Source organism: Aulonocara sp. 'chitande type north' Nkhata Bay, linkage group LG11 (genome assembly GCF_057382095.1).
Source record: "Aulonocara sp. 'chitande type north' Nkhata Bay isolate Kocher_YH1m ecotype deep benthic linkage group LG11, A_spYH_male_GT1.1, whole genome shotgun sequence".
Taxonomy (NCBI): domain Eukaryota; kingdom Metazoa; phylum Chordata; class Actinopteri; order Cichliformes; family Cichlidae; genus Aulonocara; species Aulonocara sp. 'chitande type north' Nkhata Bay.
In genome coordinates, this window is record NC_141354.1 from 21523377 (window position 1) to 21548608 (window position 25232).

Genomic DNA, 25232 nt, shown 5'->3' on the forward strand with positions numbered 1-25232 from the left:
GACTACCGTGAAGCACCAAACGAATCAGTAAGGACAGAATAAATTACCTGTAGTTCCGATTTCCATTCATGAGGTCAATGCCCGGTTCACTTCCCGGATCACAGTTGTCAAACGTTTGGGACTCTTCCTCCGTTCAATCCGGTGTCTCCTTCGGCTGTGCACCGCCTCTGCAGCGCTGAGTGGCCGAGGGTCCTGGTCTCTCTGTGTCCTGTCAAAGGAGGGGGGGGGGGCCTCCGGCACGGTCACTTCGCCGGCCGAGGGTCTTCAGAGTCTCCACAAACCGCCGTTTGCACTCGGTCAACGTATCCAATCGGATTTCACTGCCACGGCGAAAGCTGCTGGCTGCTCAACGCGGCGCTGTGGCAGTGAAAACCTGCTAGTTAGCCAAGTTAACTCACTAGCCAGGCTCGAGTGGGGGGGGGGGGGACAGTGGTTTGAGGAGCTGTCAGGATATCATCACAGCGGGGTCACGGAGTCCAAATGAATCCCTACCGATATCTGATCATTAAAAGAGACGTCATAAATTCGTATCTACAGCAAAGCTAATGTCGGGAAAGCAACCCTAATTAGCTAGCTGACTAGCTAGGCTGTCGGAGAGTTGGAATTCTGTCAGACGACGGCTACTTTTCCTGCGTTAAAAACAGCTGCTGATACGGGCCCTTCTCCCGAGGGCCGTACACCCACGACGTCGTCCTCCGTAGTATGCGTTCAGCTGCCAAAAGTAAAGCTGTCAACAGCGCGATGTATGCGCCGATAAGTGTCACGATCTCCAGTCTGGTTGACAGATCAACTCTGCAAGGCTTCGGCAAGCCAGCTAAATATGGTGAAGTTGCCTTTCTGACACCGACAGGAAGAGGTGGGCCCGTGTCACCAGACGTCAGACCGCCAGCTCCGCCCTCACCCAAAGGTAACCCCACCTTTTGAATGAATTACAGTTTGAGACTTAGGAGGTGCATTTTTTTCTTCATCCACCCATGCATTAATATCTAAGAATCATTAGTTAAGGTGGATTTCAGGATGCTATGAGAGTAAGCCTTGATAAATCCCATGACTTACTTTTCAGACAAAGCTGTATTAAACGCACACTAAAATCAAACAAAAAACGCAACAAGAGTAATAAAAAACAATTTTATTTTCTTTAAAAAATAACCCTCCCCAACAGAGTTCCCATACTATCACATACAGAGCCAAAATAATATGCTTCCACGTCCTTTCATTCAAATCTATTGGGAAGTGCTATGACAAGGACTGTTCTTGATCAGTGGCTTCAATATTGCTTAGTCAGACCGTGAGGCTGCGTGGAGGGGGAACGGACTCTCCCGTGTCCACATGATACATTTCCAGGGTGACTGCCATTTCGTCTCCCCCCTTTGCAAGGTGCTTTGTGGCTTCAGTGAGTAAAGAACTGCATCTGGTTTCAGTGGTGTTGGGGAAATGCCCCCAGGTTGATATTTTTCCTTTCTTTCTTTCTTTCTTTTTTTTTTTAAAACACAGAATGAGGGGCAGAAGACTGGCCCCGACTGTGAAAAGCCCCTCAACTGCTGGGCCAAAATACATAACAGGTTAATATTATATATTCATATATACAAATCACCGTGGACACAATGAAGGATCAGTAAAACGGTGTACAAAGGCATTTTGATTATGCAAGTTCATAAACATGATTTAAAAATCAAACTCATCTGATCTCTTATCTTTTGATCCCTTTCGACTCAAAAGGGGGTCTGACCATCAGACAAGATTTGAGGCGCTTAAAGGGCAACTGAGGTGGAATTTTGGGACCGTCTCCACAGTGCCCTCTTGAGGATACACTCTGACACTAGTCACAATATTCATAATAATAATGACAAAGGAAAAAAGCAGTCTTTATAACCATTACACAATCGAGGCAAAACGACTGACAGGCAGTGGTGAGCGCGAGGCTCCTACCTCTAAGAAAACCAAAGTAAGGTGGCTCAGAATATCCAGTCATAAAAAATAATTACATGCATTTTTCTTCCATAAATCCAGAAAGTGACTAGATGTAAAGGCAGGGCATGTTAAATAGTCGTGATAGAGGCCCACCCTGTCAAATGTAGCAATCCCCTAACTGTGCTGCCCACGCACACAGAGCACCAATAGGGATTGGCTAACACAACATAGGGGATTGGGGCAGGGGATGCTGCAGGTGTGTTATGCGACGAGTGAGAACAGACGGCAAGGATAAAAGGTGATGGCGGAAAGGTTGATGAGTTTGGCTTAACGTGGGAATGGGGGGAACAAGTGCATTTGATCAGCTATGTCTCTGCATGCTGAGAAGGAGACTGAGAGCGCAGGCATGTGTGTGCTTCTGTTGTAAATGCCTGCAGAGGGGAAGAGCTCTGTGTAAAAGCGGGACAGTTAGGCAAAGAAAAGCACGGGTGGATGCGTGGAGCGCGCCGCTTGGCGCCATTTCCACTGATACACGTTGGAATGTGCAGACGGATCGGAGCAAGGTCAGTTGCTGAAGGCGACTTCAGCTTTGCAGCACTTAAGTGATCATAGACTATATTTGCCTGCTTTTAACTCTACAGAATAGTGTTGACCTTGCCTATTGCCTTTGTTCTGAAAGCTACGAAAGTGTGGGTGTGAAACGTTCAAATGTAGAGTGTAAAGTCTCGCCCAAGGCTAGTTTCACCATTTTGAAGTAAAATAAAATAAAAGTAAAGTTTAAAAAGTGCCTCGTAAATTCTAAAAGAGCGATGTATAGAGAAATAAAAGATTATCTTCCTGTTTGAGTGCCCCCTTTCCATAGGGTGGCATCACTTTTGGCTGGTTAACAATGCTGGTTTAGGTGCATGGGGTGCAAGTATATTAGATACACACTATGCAAATGGTCCCTCTACTGTTACGCTAAACTTGCCTCTAAAGGCGAAATCTCTAAGGGACTGGCCAACCAGGACAGAGTGTGTGGCAGGACTCCCGTCCTGGATCTACAATATGCTACACCTGCTCTTTCTTTGTCTGCTATAATATAAAGACCAGAGGGCTAGCCTCGCATGTACTAACAAACTCTTTATGTGCAGGACTGGTGGCACCTACATGCTAACACTAAGTGCTAATGTACCATACCCCGGACTCCTCAAGGCTGTTTAAAAAAAACAGTTTTCAAAAACATTAAAAAACATGAATGTAGTTCATGATAACATTAAAATGATACATGTAAGTGTGCGTGCCCAGTACCACCTCTAATGAGGATCCCATCTAACAAGGGGCTTGCAATACTGGCATCCGGCATTTGGATGGGTAGAGGCAGCATCGTGGTGGCAGTTAAAAAAGTTTTTAGGATTTCTTTTCTCCTTTTTATCGCCTAGTTTTCTATTTTTCTCCCATCCGTATTGCATACTTACATACATAGGAGTGTGAAGGTAGCATACAATACAATTACATAATACCCATGATTTAAAAATTCAACTTAAAAAGATCAATAGTCCCGGTAAAGTAAAAATAACAGTAATATTCATAACCTTTTGAGTGCATGAGGCTGCAGAGTCTACCTGTGTTTTACAGGAGAGGGGATTTGTGTTTCTTGGATTTGAGTGACTGATTGCTGTGAAGTATGTGTAGTGGGCAATTGTAGGGAGTAAGGGATGGGGATGAGGTGGTGCCGGTGGGCCGTTTGCCCACTCAGGTAGAAATGAGGTGGGAGGGAACGATGGCGGCGATGGTTGGTGACGCTCAGGCGAAGTACATGGTCCTCAGAGTGTCATGATGAATCTGAACAGCCTTAGCCAACGCCTGGGGATCCCGACCGTTACTCTGACCGGACACATGGCTGCCCTCTCCACTGCAGAGAGACAAGAGGGTGATGAGAGAGCGAGCAAAGATGAGTTACACATTTCATGTCTTGATAAGAATAAAATTGGCAGCAGCAGCAGACCAACAGCCCCACTTGCTGCTGGTCGTAGGAGTTGTCAGTGACAAACTGTAGACAGTATAAAAGATGTATGTAAAAACTGTGATGTCAATCACTGGTTAGCGAAGTCCTGTTATCTTGGTGTTTTGAAACTGAGCATGACTAGGGAGGGATGGACTTGACTGTGAATGACTTGTGATTGACAAATCATTAGCCAGTGCACACACCCTGGATAATCGTTAATTCTGCCTCTAAGAATGGCCATAATTTACAAAATTAACTTCAGTTTGACCTGAAACTACCAACTGTGAAAGTCAAGAAAGTGCTTACTGAGGCCACAGAGGGAGCAAGCTTACCAACCCCCCAACAAACATCAACCAACCAAGAATAAAGACATGCGTAGTCTATCTTTCGTAGCCACACTGACCTGTCATGTTCTTTGTCTACCAGATGGTAGCGGGCACGGAAGGCCACGAGACGAGCATAGTAGGCTGGGGCAGGGATGGAGACTGAGCGGGTACAGCGCACGTAAGTGTGGCACAACTGGTAGGTTAGAATCTGCAACTCATCAGCTGTGAAGCGATTGTCGTCCCATAAGACGTAATAATGAGACGGCCGGCTGGTACCCTGAGGACCGAGGAGAAAAGGGCAATTAAAATAACAATAATTTTTTTTGTGTAAAATAACTGCAAGGTTAAAAGAAGTCAAACAGATTTGTTCTTATTATATTATAATAGAGATTTCTATGGAACAATAAAATATCTATTATAAATACCTGTATTCCTGCATGACTACACAGGTAGAAGTCAAACTCGAAGGGATGAGTGATGCTGGTGTCCACTGTAGTCCCTGCAGGAATGTTCCCACTCTTCCCAATCTGTCCAAAGATAACACAAGGAAAAAAACAGGTAAGCAAGTATGAAAACTTAGTCGGAAACAGAAAAACTGAAGGGAAAACAAAGAAAGTTTACCCTTTCAGATTTATCAGCACAGAAGAGGCGTGTGTGGTGACGTTTCTGCACCACGATGTAGGTGATACCAGGCTGATAGTCCTTTTCCAACTTTATGCACGCATCTCTGATGGCCAGCAGCTCGTAGTGGAGAATCTGTGTGTAACAGTTAGCACTCAGATTAAAACATGTTAAAATGGATTTTGGTGGCATTGTGTCATTAAGATCGCAACGTCCCACCTACCTGAGGCAACTGTCCCTCAGGAACACCGTCTCTGTAGAAAATGATCCTGGTGGGCTTGAAGCGGGTCGACTTGTAGAACTGAATCAGCAGTTCGCGCACCATGTAAGATAAATCTTCAATGATTTCCTGCCTGGGTCTCTGGACGCGCACTGTGGCACAGTATCTGCTGGGATGGGCATCCATACTGCCTACCACCTATTAGAGGGAGCAGGAAACATTGAAAAAGGAATTTAACATGATACTGTGTGGATCACTGATTTCACTCTTAATATGACTTGCAACAAACGAGCATTAGGTTATTGAGCCCCTTGACTAAAGTCATCTCTCAAATAAATACACCTTTTGTCACTGAACATTCTTCATGACTTTTTACTTTATGAAAATCTGTGCAGTAGTTGAAGTATTGATTCACAGACATGAGTCATTTTTTGTCGTGTGCATATTTGAGCATTAGCATCCCCTAAAGGCTGCAGCTGGGAAGTGTGCGAGGCTCAACGTCAACCTTTTATTTTCCTTCCCTCAAATCCTTACACGATACCACAATGACCATTTCTCACCAGTTTTCTTCTCAGCTCGTACTGTTAACGCAGACCTGCTTTCCTCTCCTGTCCTCGTGACTCAGTTATTCGTCATAATTGCTAGGCAACAACACAGCCAACCATAGGCGAGCTGAGGTCAAGGGCGGACGAGAGCTGACGTCATTTCCTTTTGAATGTGAGTCAGTGATGAGCCATTTGTTTCCCTTTATACCTCACTAATTCCTCTCGCACTCCTCCTTTTTTCTCTTCACTCGGCCTCGTGTGCTGTGCGTCAAAGTCCAAACAAAGCGTCATATCGGCGCTATGTGCTTTTGATGAAATGGGCTGTGCATACAGGTGGAGTTTGAAGCAAACGGTACTATGAGAGAACCATTGAATGAAACCCTGCATCACCATAGCCCTATCAAACAGCCAAAACATAACTGAATAAGCCTGTTTGTGTCACAGCCATCTCAAAGTGTTCATCTGTTAAAGATCAAAAACAGCAGTCGGCTGAAATCCAGAAAATAAAAAATGAAATTTGAGAACAGAGCATGTGCACGCTTATTTCATTACACCACTTTATAGCACTCACATCGCTCATTATAGAAAAATAGGGTTACTTTAAACACCTAGTTTTGTTACCTAAGCATTGCACCTATGGCAGCTGATGCACCATCTGGACTTCCTTTTTTAACATTGCAAATCCCCGCTGACTGAGTTACACTTCTGACACATCGAGCAAACATGAGAAAAAGTACCTCGAAGCCCGCTGCTGTTGCATATTGTTTCAATAAAAACTTTTTTTCAACCCACAAACCGTGAGAACATGTGCCTGAAAAGACTTGACTTTACTAAAGCCACAAAACAAACCTCAGAAGGGCTCCTCAAATTAAATTACAATATAGTGAAATGTTATTACAGATTTTCTTTTGTCCAATGATGTAAAAACTAGTTAGCTTTAAGCTCTTCTATTCTGAACCTACTACCTAATGTTGAGGTATTCTTCTCTTACCAGCATTAATGAGCACAGTGGCCATCGAGTCCCACTGTCACCAAGCAACCACAAACGTGCGTTTTTTTTTTTCCCTGTGGCATCTCGGGGTCATTTGCATTATTTACATGCCCTTGCTATTTTTGATTTGCCTAAAAAAAAGGAGTGTCGAAGCCAACAAAGCAGCTGGATTGCCATCACATCCCAGAGAAACATTTTTACATTTTTTTATGACTTTTAGCTACTAGAGTACTTAGCAACTACTGTACAGTCAATATATATGGTACAAGGTAACCAGTGGCTTTAAGAATAATAAAGACCAAGTATAAATCCATTTGTTATCTAAAGGTCTTTGTCCTTAAATGCAGGTATATAGTGTTAATTAATGCCAATTAATTCTGTGTATGACTTTGACTTGTTGCTACATCTACACCAAATGACAACCAATGCTATAGTTTAAACCTAGAACATTTCTTATCGGCTTAATTAGAAAGTCTATTTTTTCTCCAAACAAAAACTAGTGCTTCATTATACTTATTCACATTTTTAAATAACTCAAATGTCTTTTCATCAAGTAAGCAACTTTAGCCAGTAAGAATGAAAAAGGCTGTTCACAAGTTACCAGAGCCAAAAGCACACCAGTATTGCCCACCCATGGGTTTAACCTGCACGCCTAGATTTGAAAAGTGGCCAGGCTTTGTGACACACCGTGGTTGCACATTCCCTTCCTTTTCCTGAGATTGTATTTAAAATCATCTAGTGTCGTTTATGAAGGCGTAATCTCCGAGACTTACAGCAGTAATGGAGGGCTTCTTGCCATCTCCAGCCGGGGGGTGTGTGACATCTGCTCCCAGGAAGATAACCGGCTGCTGAAACACTGCTGACCTGAGACAGCAAATGGAGGAGGTGATGCAAATTACACACACTCATAAAGGCAGTGAAGGGCTGCTGTTGGTGAGTCATATTACTGAAACGTATTCAAACGATCACCATGTCATCCAGCAGGATTTTGATAGAAAACTCAAGTCTACTACCACTGTAAGCGCTTTACACCTATGTGTCAGCATCACTCATCACCTAACTCAAGATACTATAAATATGTGCAACTAATTAAAAACGGGTCAAACAGAAGCTCACCGTTGGTGAGGCACCAGGATATTGTTGATCCCTCCCAGCTTCACATTGATTTTGAGGCAGAGGTTGGACAGAGTCTGCGGCGACGTCTTCACCACATTCTTAACCTGGACACATTGCGTGGCCATGCCGAGGAGGGTGTCACCCACACGCTTTACCTCCGCTAAAGGAAAAAGTTTGGAAATTACTCACACGACAAAACAAAAACAAAACATGATTCTAGTTTATTGGGAGCTTTTTAATACTCCCATTTGACCAAATGCTTCAGGAGTTTTTTGACTACTTTGAGCAACAGTATTTCATTTGTTTTGAGAAAATTATGGCAAACCACATGTATCAAATACAAGTTACCATAGACAGGAGTTTTTCCTGGCAGGATGACGATGATGAGCTGAAGTCCAGAGTATGTGTTTTTCAGGTGTCTGAACATGGGCTCCACGCTGTCCGCTCCCTGGGCATATTTACAGAAGCATGGCTGGCCCTGAATTGGCATCCCAGCATCCTTTGAGATTTTACGAAGCTGGTCTGTGAAGTTCCTGAAATGAACAAACAGATGAGCGTATAAAGCATCTCCGAGATAACGTTTTTAACTTATTATTTTCTGTCTTTGGGATATTACATATAGGAGGAATAAACAACATAAGAGAAGGATTGTTTTTCTTCTGTGCAAAAGCTCATTTAAAAATAACTAACCTTATGAAAGAAACAGCCATGAGCAGAAATTATTTAATCCCCCTCCCCTTCGACAAAATCATCTGCTTGTGCTCATTAGTACTTACTTGAGCACCTCTTCTCTGCACTGTTTCTGGGGGGCAAAGCAGGCAATAGCCCACACTTTGATCTCAATGCCATTATAAAACTGCTTCCCTCTCATGTCCCACACTCCCTGGTTGGGTGTAGCTATGGCACGGTTCTGTAAAAAAGAAAGGACCGGGAGAGACAGTTTAAGCCAAATCAGGTCACATTTATAGCAAAAGTACAGAGAGATGACAAATTAAAGCAAAAACAGAGTTTCCAAGGTCAAGAGCTTAGTGTGTCTACTAACAAACTAACAGTCAGTTACAGAAATTCACTCATTTTCCTCAGTCTGTGATCGACATGTCAAAACGAGTCTCTTCCTGTGTGAGCGCCACTTGAAGCATGACTGGAGATAAAGGATACTATTCTTCCAAAAGTGGAAAGCCCTGTCTCAGAAATTCTCAAAATCCTGCATCGGTATTCAGTTGGGAAATGGGATATGATCCACATAGACTAATAAACATCAAATAATTCAATCACTCCTTGTGCTCTACCCATCTACCCTATAATCATCAAAGAGATCACTCTAATCTGCGCCTCTTTATAGGATAAAAGCGATCACTCTTTGTATTGATTTGCAGTAAACCCTTCATCCAAACCATATAAGCAAATCACACAGAGATCACAAAAGAGCCACCACATGCCCTCACCAAAGGAGTCAAGCTTTCAAACTTGTCTTTTAATCTGTCAACACTCTGCTCTGTGTGAAACACACACAACTAAATGGCTGCATTCTTGACAACATAAAAGTCGATATGTTCAGGTTGACGAATGAACCGTGCCTTACCCGTCCTCCGTACTGCAGAATAGGGGCTGGCAATACTCTGCCCATCACCTCGGCCATGTCATCCTTCACCTTGATCCCAAACTCCTGAATGTACGGGTCCAGGTTGAAGTTGGCATTCTTCATCTGTAGAGAGTAAAGGACTTGTATTATATCTCACCGTCTCCACCTTGTACTATAAATCAGTCATTTCAAAATGATGCACGGCCTCCATCAAACACTTCCCTCTGCAACTCACCAGTCTGCTGATCTCTTCTTGCCTGTCCGGTGCGGAGCGAGCTGTGGCTTTAATCATAGTTGAGGTCTGATTATCTGTCAGTTTCTTGATGCATCGTTGACCGGCTACAATATTACACACCTGGAATGAATACATTCAGTCATTAATGTGTAAACATTGGCTGTCCCAATGAAAGAAGGTTTTTAGTCTGTGTGCATGGTTGTGTTATCTTTTAATACCCTCTATGTCGATATATATATCGATACACCTCAGACGGCCAAGCTATTTAAGGGCCTAAAATGATAGGCCATTTAACGTAATGTGAAAGCTTTACATTTTATACAGTAACACTTTTTTATGTCTCCAGTTGCGTTTATGATCCATCTACTGTTTTCTTTATCGAAGACAGATACCATTGTTATACAAAAAGGAGCTCGTGTCCATTAATGACCCATGACCTGTTTGCCTTGCTACTCTGGGCATTAAGTAAATGCCTCAAAGCCTCTGCAGCAGTAAATCTTACTACTTCAGCAGAACTAGCCGTGGTCTATTGCCAAATGTGACATTTTATTGATTAGAAGTGCAAAATTACAATAAAATCAAGCCCACATTAATAGTAAAAAACACACATCTATTTCAAGACTCAAAGATGATCCCACTCAGTCACTTGAAGGTTAAATGAAGGTATGTCGGCAGATTTTTGAGTACATAAACATAACGTGTATTCTGATATTGATGTATTTGCCAATATTCTTTACATATGTACACGTGGGCAGTTTGTTGGGATTCTATTAAAAACCCCAATAAAAAAGTTTTGGAGGAATACCAGTTATTAATACACACAAATACAGACAGAGACATGATGAGCTAGTGTTGATAAACCGATATTCTGGTCATCCTCTACTTTAAATGGTAAACTTTTGGCATCATAGTTGAAACATCACTGAACACTTCCTCACCTCCAGAGGCAGGTAGGTGTGTTTCTGCTCCTGCCCCACCTGTAGACAGGGTAGGTGGGGGTATTTGAGCTGCAAGTTGTACTTCTGCTTGAAGTACTGAGCCACTGTACATTCTACTGTCTGCCCGCTTTCAAGCTGAAGGGGAAACCTGGTACAGAAAAAATGAGAACATGAGCATCATGTCAGTGTCATCACCCGATCGCTCTTCATTTGCAGGTTTTGTCTGTTTCTGTCTGTTATTTCTGACCAAACCTGAAAAGGTGCACTCACTGTCAAAAACAGTAAGAGATTTCCCATTTAAGCTACTTGATTACGTTCATAATAAACAGAGGAAAGAATAGCAGGTTTTTCTTATTCTAAAGAAAAACACTCCTCTTTCAAACATGATTAAAAATCATTATTTCAGCATTAAAAAAATGTTTCAACGAAATACTAGAAATACATGTTTATGCATAAGGAGGGACTTTTTTACCATTATCATAGAGCATTTCTACAATAGGAACTTTACAGATGAACAAGAACCTTCTGTAAACCTGGAAGGAACATTTACCTACATTTAAGCTAAAGAACTAAGATTAATTTAGCTCCTCTAGAACCGTTTTAATTGCTTTCCAAACAAGCAAGGACAAATTTTGGTGATTGGTCCAACATGTGATTGCTGCATTTGTACAACTTCAGCAAAATTAAGCAAAAGTACTTTCTTCCAGTGACATCAATATAAGGATGAATACCTAATATTTTCTAATGTATTACTCTAATAGGATAAAATAAAATAGCAAGACGCTGTCAAGTTGGGAAATAAATTTGTGTATTTTTTATGCCAAAAACAAAAGCAAAGTCTTACGTTTGGTGGCTGGCAGGACGTCTGGTAACATTGCATACACGATACTTTCTTTTCATTTGGCCACAATGGGTCACCTCCACCTTCAGGCCTGCCGACAGTAAGCGGGGCAACACAAATATTAAATAAAAGTGTCGGAAAGGAAGAGCTTAATGTGTGACCTGCTGTGATGAATTGCTTGGAGATGGTGGCACTGCCAACAAAGATAGGAGGCCGAGCCGAAGGTGGCAGATGTTAAGATTTTATCTGGGAGTGACCAGGAATGATAGAATTACAAATGAGTACATCAGAAGGACAGCTCATGTTAAGCAGTTTGATGAAAAAAGGCTGAGAGGAAAGACTGAGATGGCTTGGACATGTGCAGAAGAGGGATGGATTTACTGAGACAAGAGTGTTGAAGATGGAGCTGCAGGGAAGGAGGACATTCAGAGGGTTGGTGAGATGGAGGTTGGAAGAAGAAGAGGAAGACAACCAAGATACACAGAAGAGCATCTTTGAATGTCAAAGCATGAAGCAGATGGCCTGTAATGGGCTGATATAGTAGATGGGCCTGGTTTCTTGTTCTTAGCTACTCCTGTCAGTTAAGAACAGGAAAACGAGGCGACAGTTCATACAGGGTCACCAACATTGGACAGACAATAGAAGACTGCAAAAACATTGCCTCGTCTAATGAGCTTTAACAACATTGTCAGCAACATTTAGATAGATGTCAAATTCTGATTTGACATAAACAACATGTAAACATGGATCTATCCTGCCTTTATCAACGATTCAGGCTGGTGTAATGGTGTGGGGAATATTTTAGCACAATTTGGTCCTTTAGTACTAAATTGTGCTAAATTTAGTCTCCTTGAACATTTTACTGACCATGTCCATCTCTGTATGACCACAGTGTACCCATCTGCTTGTGTGTATTCAGCAAGTCTATACTTCAAATGCATAGAAGTATCAAAGTACTTTCTAGAGTGTGAATGTGTGTGTGAATGGGTGGGTGACTGGATGTGTAAAGCGCTTTGGGGTCTTTAGGGACTAGTAAAAGCGCTATTCAAATACAGGCCATTTACCATTTACTTTCATTATTTCTTCGGAAGGTACTTCCACACTTTTCAGTAGCCCACCTTTAATTTCCTTGGTGAAGCGGACCCTTTGTGAGTCAGTGAGGGTTTTGGGTTGCTCATCAATGTTGCGAATGTCCAAAACCTCACACATGAACTCAATTACAGGCTGGGCTTTGTAGAAAGCCGTGGCAGACACTAGAGGGAGACAGAGAGCAGAAATAAGTCAGAAGAAAGTACCAAAAAACAGGTTCTTATTAAAATCTGTAACTTTCAGAAGACTGCCACTTTTTCTTCACAGCTAAATGAGTGTTACAAACAGCCATAGAAACAAAAGCAGCAGTGTAAATTTATAACTTAACTTTTGTAAGATACTCATGGCTCATCTTTTCTCACAGAACAAGTTTTTCTTTTCAAAATACCCCCCCACCCCCCCACCCTCCATGTTTCTGCCTAGTCACACAATGTCGGTAAAACCCACTGAGATCACTGGCTGACTACACACTCTGGTGAGCCTGTGTTCAGTGACTCACCATCAATGTTAAGCATCATCTTCCACATGGCGGGACGCACTGATTGGTGGAAGCCAAACCAAACTTCCCTTCCCCCACCAAGTGGGTGGTAGTATCCTTCAGGTGGGGAGAAAAATGATCGGCCCACTGGTGTGTACCTAATCAGAAGGGGTGAAGAGGTGGAAATCAATGTTCTGATTCAGGGCACGACCGCAGCATGAGTTCATGTCTAGTGATGTGGATGTTTCAGAACAGGTCACCTCAAGAAAAGCAGAAAACTTGCAACACCCAAACAAGAGGTTTAAGGAAAAAGGCTATTTTTCTTTGGATACTATATCTCTGATCTAATATCTGTGGCTTCATGACTTCCTTTTGAGCACTTTCAGGTTAAGTCTTCAAGCCAGTTATCATTATTACTTTGCTTAGCATTGTTCAGTGGACACTTTCACACAGGTGTCAACTAACACATGTCTTTTATTTAGTAATTCTGATGCCTGGAGCGATGATGATCTGATGCTTGTGGAGGGAAGGACTCAGTAAGCACCGCTAAGCTGTAAAGTTAGAATATCACAAAAAAATAATGTGAAAAAAACCCCTGTAATTTTACTAAATGTTTTCAGGATGCACAAAACTCTTAGAAATAGCTGATTATCTGTGTGAACAGACTGTTTGACAGACTGTAAATACTGGTGTGTGTTGTTATGAACCTATAAGAGAAACTTTGATATACTCGACCTCATAGAGGCCAGGTGACGCATGGCCACATCCAGGGCTTGAACTGAGTCAAGGGGGACCTGCAGTCGGCCACTGACTAGAGTCTCCTGCAGCAGGCGCCATGACACCTTGGCCAGCCAACGGATGGACACCTTGAAGATTCGATCCTTTCCCTCGCCAGGAATCGTCACCTCAAAATCTACCTGAGAGAGAGAGAGAGAGCAAAAGGTAAAGAACAAATGAAATAAAGACACACCTGTAGCAACAAAATGAAATCCTCAAGCTCTGCAGTAAACTGTAGCCCTTTTCAGGTACTGCAGAATATATTATTGGAAGCTGACATTTCACTAACCCTGCGCTTGTATGGTTTACATTTCTTTGCATAGTTTTTGCATGTCTCCATACCTGTAGGTGTGACTGTATGTTGTATGTTGTATGTAAGTTTACTTTCTAGGCAATAGCTGGAGACACAATTCCTCACACCTGTATGGAAAGTATAAAAATATACAAAGCAGTTTGGTAGCTGGGCTGTCTGTATCCAGAAGTGCAAAATCCTAAATTTCTCTAAATAACACATTACAGTGTTAAAAAGTGAGTGAAAAAAATGCTGGACTATGTTTGGGGAAGGAGCAGTGACTTCCTGTCTTATTACCACAGACGAGATCCAGAGATGCTTTTGGAAAGATGTTTTTCTAATTGCCCGTCAGGGGCAGTCAGGTGATCTGACCCTATTCTTTACACATCAGATATCTTCTAATTCATTTACTTAAGGCAACCAAGCACATTTCCTAATCAAATAGATCCTTTAAGTATAGAAAATAACATGACTAATTACAACAAATACACACATATTAAATGCTTTGCTGTTTTATAGAAACTTTTAACCTCTCAGGTAATCAAGCCAGGGTCATGCCCACGGACAGATGAGGAGGAATCGAACCACTAACCCTGCTATTAGTGGACAACCTATCCTGCTTTACCACGGCATCTTTTTACCGTCATTCAAATATTTGCTTTCCTGTTAAAAAACTCAATATATCACAGCTGAACAGGGCTTAGGAGAGACTTCACTGAGTGACTGTGTAACACAAAAAAACACTCCAAACATTTACCTTCTCACTCCCAATAGGAAGTGCTAGCACTGTGTAGATGTTCTTCTTGCCATCGTACACCGGCTTCCTGTCACCAAAGAGCTGGGGCTTGAAGTGCTGCACCATGTACTCCACCACCTCTCTGTAAGCAGCAACACATGCAAACATGACATGAGATTAATGTGCAATAAAGCCAGAGCAAATCCCCCTCTGCCAGTTAAACCTCTTCCCTCATCAGGATGCTGCTTTTGTCACGAGGAGGTGCAGTTATTGAGATATTGATATAGAGTAGGCAGGATACAGCTGGTGAGTTCAATATCTGGTGGTCACAGGGGGAGAAGCAAGGACAAAGAGCATGGGTGCAGGTGGTGGTGGGGGGGCTATCTTTGAATGCATGGTGCCTTGACCTTCACTCAAGTGTGGGGGATGAGGAGGTCTTTCTAAAAGGAAAGGTCGAAGGGCTTGACCCTTGCATGCCTTCTTGGACCCTTTGTGTTTGAGCTCCATTTCCTTCTGATTCTAAAAGATCCTCTCTTAATATCAGAGGAGATGGTACTAGAACACTCAGTGCTCAGGGATCCTCATTTAGAGTTTGGATTTTCTGAGGATCTACCACTAATAAAAAAAAATACCAATTTGCTTCATTTATTTCTGTTTATGGCCATGACCTTGTTAAATTGAAGGACAACAAAGCTCAAGGGCTCTCTTTCCGGGTTCCGCAGACGGCCTGTGCTGAGGATTTTAACAAAATTTCATTTGTGTAATCAAACATTTTATGAGGGTACTATTATGTTTTAGCAGACAGAAGTAAAAACTATCAATGTATTTTAGGTTTGAGATCACCAAAGTTCCTATTAGGAGACATACAAAATTAATTCATATGTATGAGACTGTACTTAGGTGAACCTTTGATGCTTTTTCTTATTTTTCTGTCATATGTATTGTTAGTGTAGTGGCTGATCATATTAATCGTGGCTAAAGTTTCAAATAATACATTTGGTGTATGTAATTATGAGTCAAAAGCAAAGATTTGAGGCTGCTCTAAATATTCAATTCAGTGGGGGTTTTTTCTAGTCTGGGCACCGTGTGACATCAGTGAGAGGGGATATCTTAATATGGTCATGTCCGGCACACAGCTGTGGCTGTGATCAAAGAAGCCCCACCCACCTGCTGCAAGGGGCCTGCCAATCAAAAGAAAGGTGGCTTAAAGGGATGGAGGCCTTAAAAGGAGAGTTGCAAAAATATTTTTTTCTCAGTCAGATAGATGGAGGCTTATTATGAGGAAAACATGGTGACTCAGTGGTTAGTGTTACCCTGCAGAGGCGTTTAGCTTCACAACCCAGGAAAGACTCCTGCATGTGGAGTGTTTCCAGTCTGACAACATAAGTAAGTCACCGCTAAATAGTGAACTTCATAAACTGAGTTAGTACCAAATAACTCGAACCTTTACCAAAATCATTTTCTTTTATTTTGTAGTTGCTGGGATCTGTGCAGTGGCTCGCTGAGACCCATGGGTAACACCTGGGTTGATTGCTCACCTGTGTACGTTTATCGCCCTGACAAGTCAACCACTCTTCCTTATCCGGGTCATTAATTTTTTTTGGTCAACTTAGAAGGCTACATATTTAACTATTTGTTCTTATGTATATTTATTTTTTGTGTAGGTCATATCTCCTCTCTTTGAGGAACAAGGTAAAGACCTAGCAGAAGACGGCTGCAGAGTTTATAGAGAATCACAATTCTCTTAGGAGCCAAAAATTGGATTGGACAGGGTTTTTTTTCCCCCATCATATACCTGCTGACTGGTAATGCTAGAGGTGCCAGTTTTCATATAAATGTTGATGATTCATCTGACTATAAAAAGTGGAAGAACAGCTCTATCTGATTGGAGATGGGAACAATTGGTTTATCCCTGTAGCTTCTGCTTATCTGCCAGTCCTCCCATGATTTCTTGAAACTACTACAAAGCTTTATTGTTGCTGTGAAAGGTGCTAGTTACATGTACAAATGGGCATTTTCAAGCTCTCTGTACCTTGCATTTCTGTAATGCAGACTTGCATGCACAACCCAGGAAGTCTAGTAATCCATGTATTCATCATTGGTAGGAGAAAGTGAAAGTCCTTTTTATGAAGCTTCTAGCACTGAACTTTACTCCCTTTTCCTGTCTTTATGTTGCTGAAATGCTTCACTCAAACTTCTCCTAATTCTATCATTCATTTTAAATGCTAACAGTGATCATAAAGCACTATACTAACTAGACAAGATGAAAGGCACGAGTGTAGAGATGACTTGGTGAAGTCTGCCACACAACCATTCTAGTTCAAAGTTCAACACACCTCTGAAAACAACAACAACAATGCTGTCACAGTTTAACACAGAAAACCTTTTATAGAGTGGGTGTGTGATGGCTGCATGTGAAGCCACATGAATTCACACACCAGTACTTGGACAACATATTTTACATGTGATATGCATTGAAATACAAACAGATAAATGATGACACAATCTTTGATTTTGCATAACTTCTGTTTATTTAGACTTTGTTGAAGCTATGTTGATTTCCCCTTTGGGGTTATGGTAGGAAAGGCACCTGGTGTTAAATCAAACATACCTGTGACTTCAGCACTCCTAAATACAGGAAGTGCAACCTGGAACGTGCAATGTCCCAACGTCCCTGTTCTCTAAGCTGGTATAATCAGTCAGCATACAAGTTTCCCTTTGTCAAGTCAGTGCAGTTGGGCTTTGCTTTTATTTAGTTGGTTTGATCTTATGTTTGTTACTTTCTGATCACAAGTAGCTTAGTACTCCACAGGTGACCTCTTTAGAGGCTGATGTAACAATGGAGTGAATTTGTTTTTCAGTCTAGAAATTGTTGGCATTTACAGCCATATATTTGATTGAGGCTTTAAACCAGCCCCTGATGTATGACTCCACATATAAGACAACTGTGGAAAGTGAAGGTCAATCCCATCTTGTTGACAGCCAGCACAAAGTCAGACAGATGACACCATCTGAGGATGGTATAAAAAGCAGAGATCGCTATGCAACGTGAACCCCCCCCCAAAAAAAACCGGCCTTTGTGAAAAGAATGAAGTCACCTGGATCAAACATAATGAAACATATGTGTACTGTGACATTTTTCTTTGCAGAGACAAGACAGACCGTTCACAGGAAGCAGCTCTTTGCTGAGCCATGGAAAGTTTGCAAGGTAGAAAGAGCACACTTCTCTCCTCAACTTTGAAATATATATATATTTTTATGTACACTTTATTTCTTGGATTAAAGTAATGAATGTGACAAATCACATTAGTTTTGTTATAACTAAAAACAGGGCCAGTAAAAACATGGACAGGGACTACAGGTTTCATGAAAAATACTAAAGCATACAAATACTTTGTAAGTAAACTAAGTTACTCCAATTTAAATAGGTGTTATACAGGTGATATTCTTCCAATGTTTGCATCAATCATTTGGCTTTAAGCTGCATCAGGAGGCACAACATTCAGCTCAAGCAAGTTGGTTTCAGTTTTGATTCAACCATCTGTCCAGTCACCAGCAGGTAAAGAAGGTAAAGCTACTGCAGGAAGGAAAATTGTCTTCTGCCTAATATAAAACTGAAACCCATCCAGGGAAGACGGTAAATTATATATTTTACTCAGTTTTACACAGATGCATTACTTTTTGTGCTCTTCATGTTCCTCAGAGTTGTAGTTAAAATGACTTACATAGCAGCACAACCTCCTGTTAATGTATGTGCTGTCAGTTATATAAATATCTGACACATGCAAACAGGTACAATTTTTTTTAACTTGATATCTATTTATATGCACCACAACTCCATACTGATTTTTCTCACATAAGGTGATGTTAAAATTAAAAGAGCGTTGCTTTGGCAACACTTTATTATTTTTCCAATACAAGAACCCCAAATTAATCATCGTAAATAGATGTTGCAAAGAAATACATTTTTCATGCTTCAAGTAGCTGTTATCGCTGCCTCTTCAAAGACAACACACACATTACTGGTTGGTGGCTGTTGGGCTTTCATTATCCAATTACCACACAGGAGGCAATTCAGCTACTTGATGACTTCTTCAATGCAAACCCACTGTTACAAATTAGTAACTTTGTTATTTGCTTATAACAAATGAGAACTGACAAGTGCTGATCTTTTCCATTAATGTGAGACATCAAAGAAAAGAAATGCAGAGAAATATTGTGACTGAAATATGTTACCTGTTGACTCGTCGTGGGCACTTGTCAGGCTTAATGTCCACCTCATAGTGATAAACATCCATCTTTGGGATCTCCACTTCGAAGTAGTTGGCCAGCAGCCTGATGGGCTTGCCCACGGTACCCATGCCTGGCCGGCGAGGGGCATGGAACACCTGCTGCAGGGGTGGGGGGAAGGCCCCCATGGGCACTGGACAGATACAACATAGGCAGCCACAGACAAAGACAGGTAACAGGGAAAAATGTGGTTCAGAGCAAAAAGGGTTTGAAGTTGGAAAAGTGCACAAATACAAAGCAACACACAGGAAAAAACCAAAGGTAAAGCAAAGAATCAACGGTTGTGAGGGGGTGGCAAAGGAAGCAGTGGTGAACAGCAGAGGACAGGGCAAGGAGGGCATGAGCCAGGAAGGAAGCGTAGGCAGGGGAAAGGAGAACACCACAAGAGTCACTCGCAGGGACAGGAAGGCCGGTAGAGGGAAGATAGTTAAAAAAAATAAACAAGGAAGATATTAAAAGGCAGATTGTGCATTTGGGGGCAGCAAAGAAAGAGACACAGAAGTATGTACAGCAAGGTGTGATCGAACATTAACAACAGTAAGAGCAGCCACATGAGGTCATATATGGGGTGTGGGTGGGGGGGTTAAGAGAAAAGGGAATAGGGAGAAAGGGAGAAAAACATGAATAAATTAGTAAATATTTCCTTAAGTAAAAGAAAATATGATTAATTTTAATTTAATTTTGCTGTTCACCAGTTATCACGAAATCACGTGTTCTGATCACATGGTTACCATGCAAATTATGAACTATGATAATCAATTAGATGGATCAGAGTCATCCAGCTTCTTTATGTTTAAGATTTTTTTTAGCTGAATTCTGTATTGTAAAAATCTGTATTTTGGGGGTTTGGGTTCGTCTAAATTTTTCAGAAGCATCCCTGTGAACACACATTTGATGCTATATGCATATCATTTAATAAAAGTACTAAATTGGGGGGAAAAGAGATTAATTATGTGACTAAAATGATTAGTGTAGCAAGGGGGAAATAAACAGCAGCTATTTTGAGAATCAATGATTTTAGACATTCTGCAAGAAAAAAAAATAGTGAAAAATGTCAATTATTCTTAGCTTCCAGTTTTCTATTTGCATATTTTATCTGCTTCTTCTTCTATAATAAGAGAATAAAAGAAATTTCTATAAGCATGTCTGTCTGTTCTTCACTCACTACATCTACTACACACATAGATCACATTTATTAACATCAGTTACACACTACCCAGGAGGGCACTGCACTTATAGTAAGATTTGAACCAATACACCCAGCATCTTAATGGTCGTGGGTTTTACTTTCAAAATAAAACTACTGCCTGTGTGCAAGAGACACTTCACATGTCCAGTTTCCTTTCGAGTTGGTTAAGTTTAGCTCCAGCTTGTATATTCTAGGCCTGAAGCAGTCTTTTTAACAGTATACATTATGCCCATACTAGTTTCAAAGTTAAAGTCTCATCAAGTCAGGAGGTCTAACATAGAGGGGGTCCTAAACTGGGTGCTTGCTGTGACTCCTGCCTGAGAGGGGCCCACTGCCTTAACCTCTGGGTCCCCAGAGAACAGCCCTCCTTCACCAAAACAAAGACCCCAGCTGCCCTGCGCCTCCATCTCGCAGACACAAATTCACGGGTGTACGACAGAGGGAGCGCCCTTGCTACGATGAACACACTCATACACACAAACACAGGGGGCCCCCCTGTACATTCCCAGCCTCACCATGGAGACACCAAGGCAACACAGTATTGTCATGGATATCAGGGGACCCGTGTATGTGTATGGCTGTTGGAGGAGATGAGAAGAGGCAGGGTGCTGCTGTGGTCATGCTGAAGAGACCTTGGCCTTTGTGGTCCTGAACTGAGCATGTTCCCACATCATGGCAAGGCGTCGGCATCCTCAACTGGAAAAGCTCTGCTTTAAATAGCCACTCCATCACATGTTCACTATTCAGAACATGCTAAACGAATCGGAAGAGTAATGGCCATAAAACACTGTTTTCTCTTCTTAGCGGGTATATGACAGATTAAAGTAAAAATCATTGTATCTTAGACCATCAGAACTTTTATACATCACTGGATTGGTTTAACAAGATTAGTGAAGGGATTAGACGTCTTTCATTCAAAATATATTCCCTTTAATGATTGTGGTGGAGCAATGTCTAACACTTCAAACACAGGTCTGACGTAGGTGTTCAATTTGGGGTTCAGTGAGATCTGGTGACTGCAAGTAAAAATCTCAGGATATGATTCACATCAGTTTTACACTAAACTATCCAGTGAGCCCTTGTGCTCTACGGAAGGTAGGTACTGTCATCCTGGAAGAGATCACTGTCGTCAAGACAGTGATTAACAGATTAAGATGATATCTTAGAAGAAATCAATATTGATTTTCAATGTCTCACAAACCATGCCAGCAGCACAACTGTACCACGTAATATCCTCAGTGTAGGGGGTCAAGTATTCTGGTTTTTCCTTTAATCTGTCACCTATCCGTGTGTGTGTGTGTGTGTGTGTGTGTGTGTTCATATGAATATCAAAGTGTAGAATCACAAGTCCCTAAAACACATCTGACAAGCACTGTAAACACAGACACCAGACATGTGGTGCCCGCACGTACTTTATGTGCAAGAAAGCATGTACGCGTGTGAATGCGTGAGTGTCTATACCATGTTTTGATTGTTGCGCACGCACACACAATGACACACACTTCGCCCTCGTGCCAGTGAAGGCAGATGGTGAGAAGCGGAGCCAGCCCTCTCACATATCCCAACACAATAGCAGTCTTTCCCGGGCGGTAAGACTTAAAGCGGAGCTTTGGCGCTGCATCACAACATGAAGACACTCGCTACTTGAATCCTTTACAATGACGTAATACGCAATAACATCAAGTCACATGGGAATGACTATTTTAAAGTCATACCTGGGATAACACGTTGTTGTTGTGTGTTTCGTTTTGGCTTCCTTTGCGGGACAACAAATAAAACAAATAAAGGATCTCAATGTGAACTTTTTAAACAACTCCACATTAAGTTTGCTGGTAATGGCAAAGATGTGTGGCTGGTGATGCTATACAAATACACACAAAAAAAGTTAAAAAACTAGAGAACAATTAGGCTCCAAAAATACAAGATACTGGCTTATAAGCTAAATTATAAGCCAAGTACACAATTTACAAGAAAGATTCATTGAGGCATCACTTGTGTTGGCCAAATCAGTTGTGTGTCTCCAAGTATTTGGCTGTTGACAGTGAGCCAAATGTAACCAGAAAAATCTTTCAAAATAGAAAACTGAATCATCACACTTGAAACACAAAAGGAGACGTTGAAATAAGGGGCCTCTAGAGAGCCCCCCCGCATCCTAAGAAATTAAAACAGGCCTATTCAACTAATTTCAAGGTTCAGGATCTGAAATGATGACGTGATTTTACCATCAGGGCCTGCTTTGCATAAACACAAGCCTGAAGATATCCAAAGAGGATTCAGGGATCGTTAACGAGTTCATGTCAAAACATTTTGCATCAATTAAAAATACAAGTCTTTATAAAAGCCATGCCTTCAACAAATTTAAGACATTCATGGCATGGTTGCATTATTAATGCCGGGCACTCAAGACGTTCCACAGTAAACAGACTTTAGACCTGGGCATAAAGTCAAGTCCAGTGAGTGCTTTAATTGCAGGTCTCCACACCTCAGTATCAAACAAGAAAACTACCAAATGAAGCCCATCTCTGATCTGACTGGCACTGTCTGCAGATACAGAATCAAACCGCAACACATAAATATAATGCTCTGCATGCTTCTCTCAGTCTAAACGCAGATTATGTCATCTCGAACAGGAAGAGGAGATAAGCCTTTTTCCCTCCTTCTTATTTCACATAGATAAATAATTCAGTTATCGCTGCAGATGGTAGGCCCGAGGTTGTCGTTAATGTGTGCATTTAAGGACACTGTGCTAAACTCTCTCTTGACAACCTTAACTATATTAGCAAACGTAACCTGTCAGTGAAAGGGAGGCTGGTCTGTTCCGTGGGGCGTGCGGGTGCAGCCAGCTGCTGCTGCTGCTTGAAGGCGGGCTTCACCTCGTCCCTCCTCACCAAGATTCCCACGACCTCCCTGCCCCCGCGCATGGCTGTGGATATTGTCAGACTCCAAAAAGGCTCATTTGCAGCTATAAATCTGGACAAATAATAACGCTTTCTATGGAGTGCAGTGCATGCAGACAGCAAGACAGCTCCTCTCCATCTCACACCCTCTCTTCTCTAAACGTTCGATGCAACAGAGAGGCTTGACACCAAGCATCCTCGTACATCCCCCCCCCCGATGCTAAGGCCAAGCTACAGTGTCTAGTTTTATCAGCTGCAGTTTGGCCCGCAGTATAGACCCGGATTGGTTGCATTTAAAACCACTTAAGTAAAAATAAACCTACCAGCGCCAGACGGTCCCGGCTCCATCCCATTCACTTAGCCGCGCGGGTACAAGCTAGCTAGTCCGGGGGGTGCTGTGGCCAAACCGCCGGCCCCCTTCAGGCTGGAAGCGTCTCAGACTTCCAGCCCCCTCCTCTCGGCGTGCAGTCTTCTCCTTTCTCGGTGTACCCCCGCCCCCTGCCCCTACCAGACACCCCCCAGACCCGCAGAGGAGTTAAGGCTAACGCCGATAGCTGCCAGTTGCTCGTCTGCCCGTTGACCCTATAGCCAGTAACGGCGCAGCTGCAGGGCGATGCCGTCCTATTTCAAACCACTCTTCCTCGGCGGCGCAGCGGGATCCTTCCCGGTGCTCTGATTTAGCCGATGGTCCGCAGCGCTGTAATTTCTTGCCGTTCTGTTGTGCTCCTGCTCACCGTTCAAGCAGGACTCTCCAGCGGAACAAAAAAGGCCAGCCCCTCGCCCCCCTCAAAAAATCTGAAACTTCTTCTTTGCCATTGGAAAGTGTGAAGGAAGTGTTGACGAACTTGCTGTCACACCCCAGAGGTCGAAGGTGGAACTACACTGCAGATATGCAAATACAGCCAAATTATGTTTCACGTGTCAGAGACTGTGTGCTCAACGCTGAGGTTTAAAACTAATGATCACTCGTCTTAAAAAATACAGCCAACATATTCTGAGTACATTTTAAAGGTGCTACATCAGGGGTTTGATCAGTTTAATCTCAAAGGGGGAAGATCAGTAAAATTATCTATAATAACAACCTAGAGCATAATAACCTATATATCTGCTGGTGTAAAGAAGTTAAAGAACATTGTGAAACACATTTATTCTAACATTCTTTTATGAAACAGATGATTGAAAGTCAAAGAGTTCTCAACTTCAAGACCTTTCCATCACATGCATCAACCAAAGCAGAAAGTGGACCATTTGGCTTCGTCATGTTCACATTAACAGCTATTGCAGTTGTGCCATTAGCAATCTTGAAATATAACATTTAACCTTAATTGATAAACTTGTCAACCTACATGCTTGATATGTGAACACCAAGTCTTTCACTTGTCTTTTTTCATCCTCTTTTAGAAATTGTCGCAGATCAGTATTGCCAACTATACATTTGTCTTGGTTTATGTTTATTTTAGTAAAGGAAAGGGCTTAATGATTAATTTATTGATCTGTAATTACAAATTTTATTGCTGTTACATATTTGCTTTTTGAGGCATTAATAACCATATTTTAATCTAAGTCTTTAATCCAATATTTATATCTAAGTCTTTAATGCTTTCATGGCTTGCCTTTGTAAAAAAAAAAAAAAGAAAGAAGAAGAAGTAAAAGCACGAGAAAGAATACTTTATTTTTTAATAAATTACCATGGAGTTTTTATTCTTTCAGTCCTACATTGATTATTTTGTACAGGAAAAAAGAACAAATGTGCACATTTCCAATAAACTTTAGGGGCTAGAAATAAAGGAATGAATGAAAGGAATTGAACATTTGAATTCTTACAATACAATATTACAATAAGGGTTGATATATTTATGAGAATATCTAAAGAATTAAATGGGACAATGGATATTTATTATATTTTTTTTATTTATTTTTTATTTTTTTTATTATATAATTTTATTTTTATATATTTTTATATATATTATATTATAAAATATAATGGAAAACTGTTTAAAAAAAAACTGTTAAAAAAAACCATTATATTTTTTCTCATGTCCCACACGTAGTTGGTTAGGTATGAAAATCACTTAAGGTAGTTGAAATTCAACATGCTGACATTTCAAATATATATTTTTTCCACTAATGACGTAAAACCTTGTTTTTAACTTGATCAATATAATAATGTA

At 41.5% G+C, this 25232-nt stretch overlaps 2 protein-coding genes and 1 long non-coding RNA gene across 6 annotated transcripts in view; 1 reads left to right on the forward strand and 2 right to left on the reverse strand.

The window, feature by feature from the left end:
- The window catches only part of ago3a (argonaute RISC catalytic component 3a), a 40115-nt gene extending 39134 nt beyond the window's left edge, over nt 1-981 (reverse strand). For all 3 annotated transcript variants that reach the window (XM_086311093.1, XM_086311092.1, XM_086311090.1), the window contains exon 1: nt 48-981. In XM_086311093.1, coding sequence (XP_086167219.1) covers nt 48-66 — 19 coding nt within the window. In that variant the 5' untranslated portion in view covers nt 67-981. The remainder of the gene's footprint in view (nt 1-47) is intronic.
- On the forward strand, nt 445-5475 carry LOC147318908 (uncharacterized). The gene is made up of 3 exons (XR_015131507.1): nt 445-907; nt 4325-4402; nt 4674-5475. It is a non-coding gene; the product is annotated as an uncharacterized LOC147318908 (long non-coding RNA).
- ago1 (argonaute RISC component 1) lies at nt 1115-23536 on the reverse strand. 2 transcript variants are annotated; one of them, XM_086311095.1, is made up of 19 exons: nt 23385-23536; nt 18922-19108; nt 14707-14827; nt 13616-13797; nt 12902-13038; nt 12432-12566; nt 11317-11404; nt 10473-10620; nt 9535-9654; nt 9300-9422; nt 8494-8627; nt 8066-8250; nt 7718-7877; nt 7375-7465; nt 5069-5263; nt 4846-4980; nt 4650-4751; nt 4302-4501; nt 1115-3805 (listed from the first exon to the last, which is right to left on the reverse strand). In XM_086311095.1, the coding sequence occupies exons 1-19, from the start codon at nt 23407-23409 to the stop codon at nt 3697-3699; spliced, it is 2577 nt and encodes an 858-aa protein (XP_086167221.1). In that variant the 5' UTR covers nt 23410-23536; the 3' UTR covers nt 1115-3696. The 2 variants fall into 2 exon arrangements, with proteins under 2 accessions (XP_086167221.1, XP_086167220.1); XM_086311094.1 differs by having other exon boundaries at nt 12378-12566.
- Between the last annotated feature and the right edge of the window lie 1696 nt (nt 23537-25232).

Bases quoted from the DNA above. Each gene is read 5' to 3' on its own strand.
- ago1 (XM_086311094.1), bottom strand. From the start codon at position 23,409: ATGGAGCCGGGACCGTCTGGCGCTG. The intron at 14,828-18,921 runs GTAACATATTTC...TGCTGCTTACAG, and splicing joins TGCCCACGACGAGTCAACAG to AGAGGTGGTGGAGTACATGG. The intron at 7,878-8,065 runs GTAACTTGTATT...TTTTTCCTTTAG, and splicing joins AGGAAAAACTCCTGTCTATG to CGGAGGTAAAGCGTGTGGGT.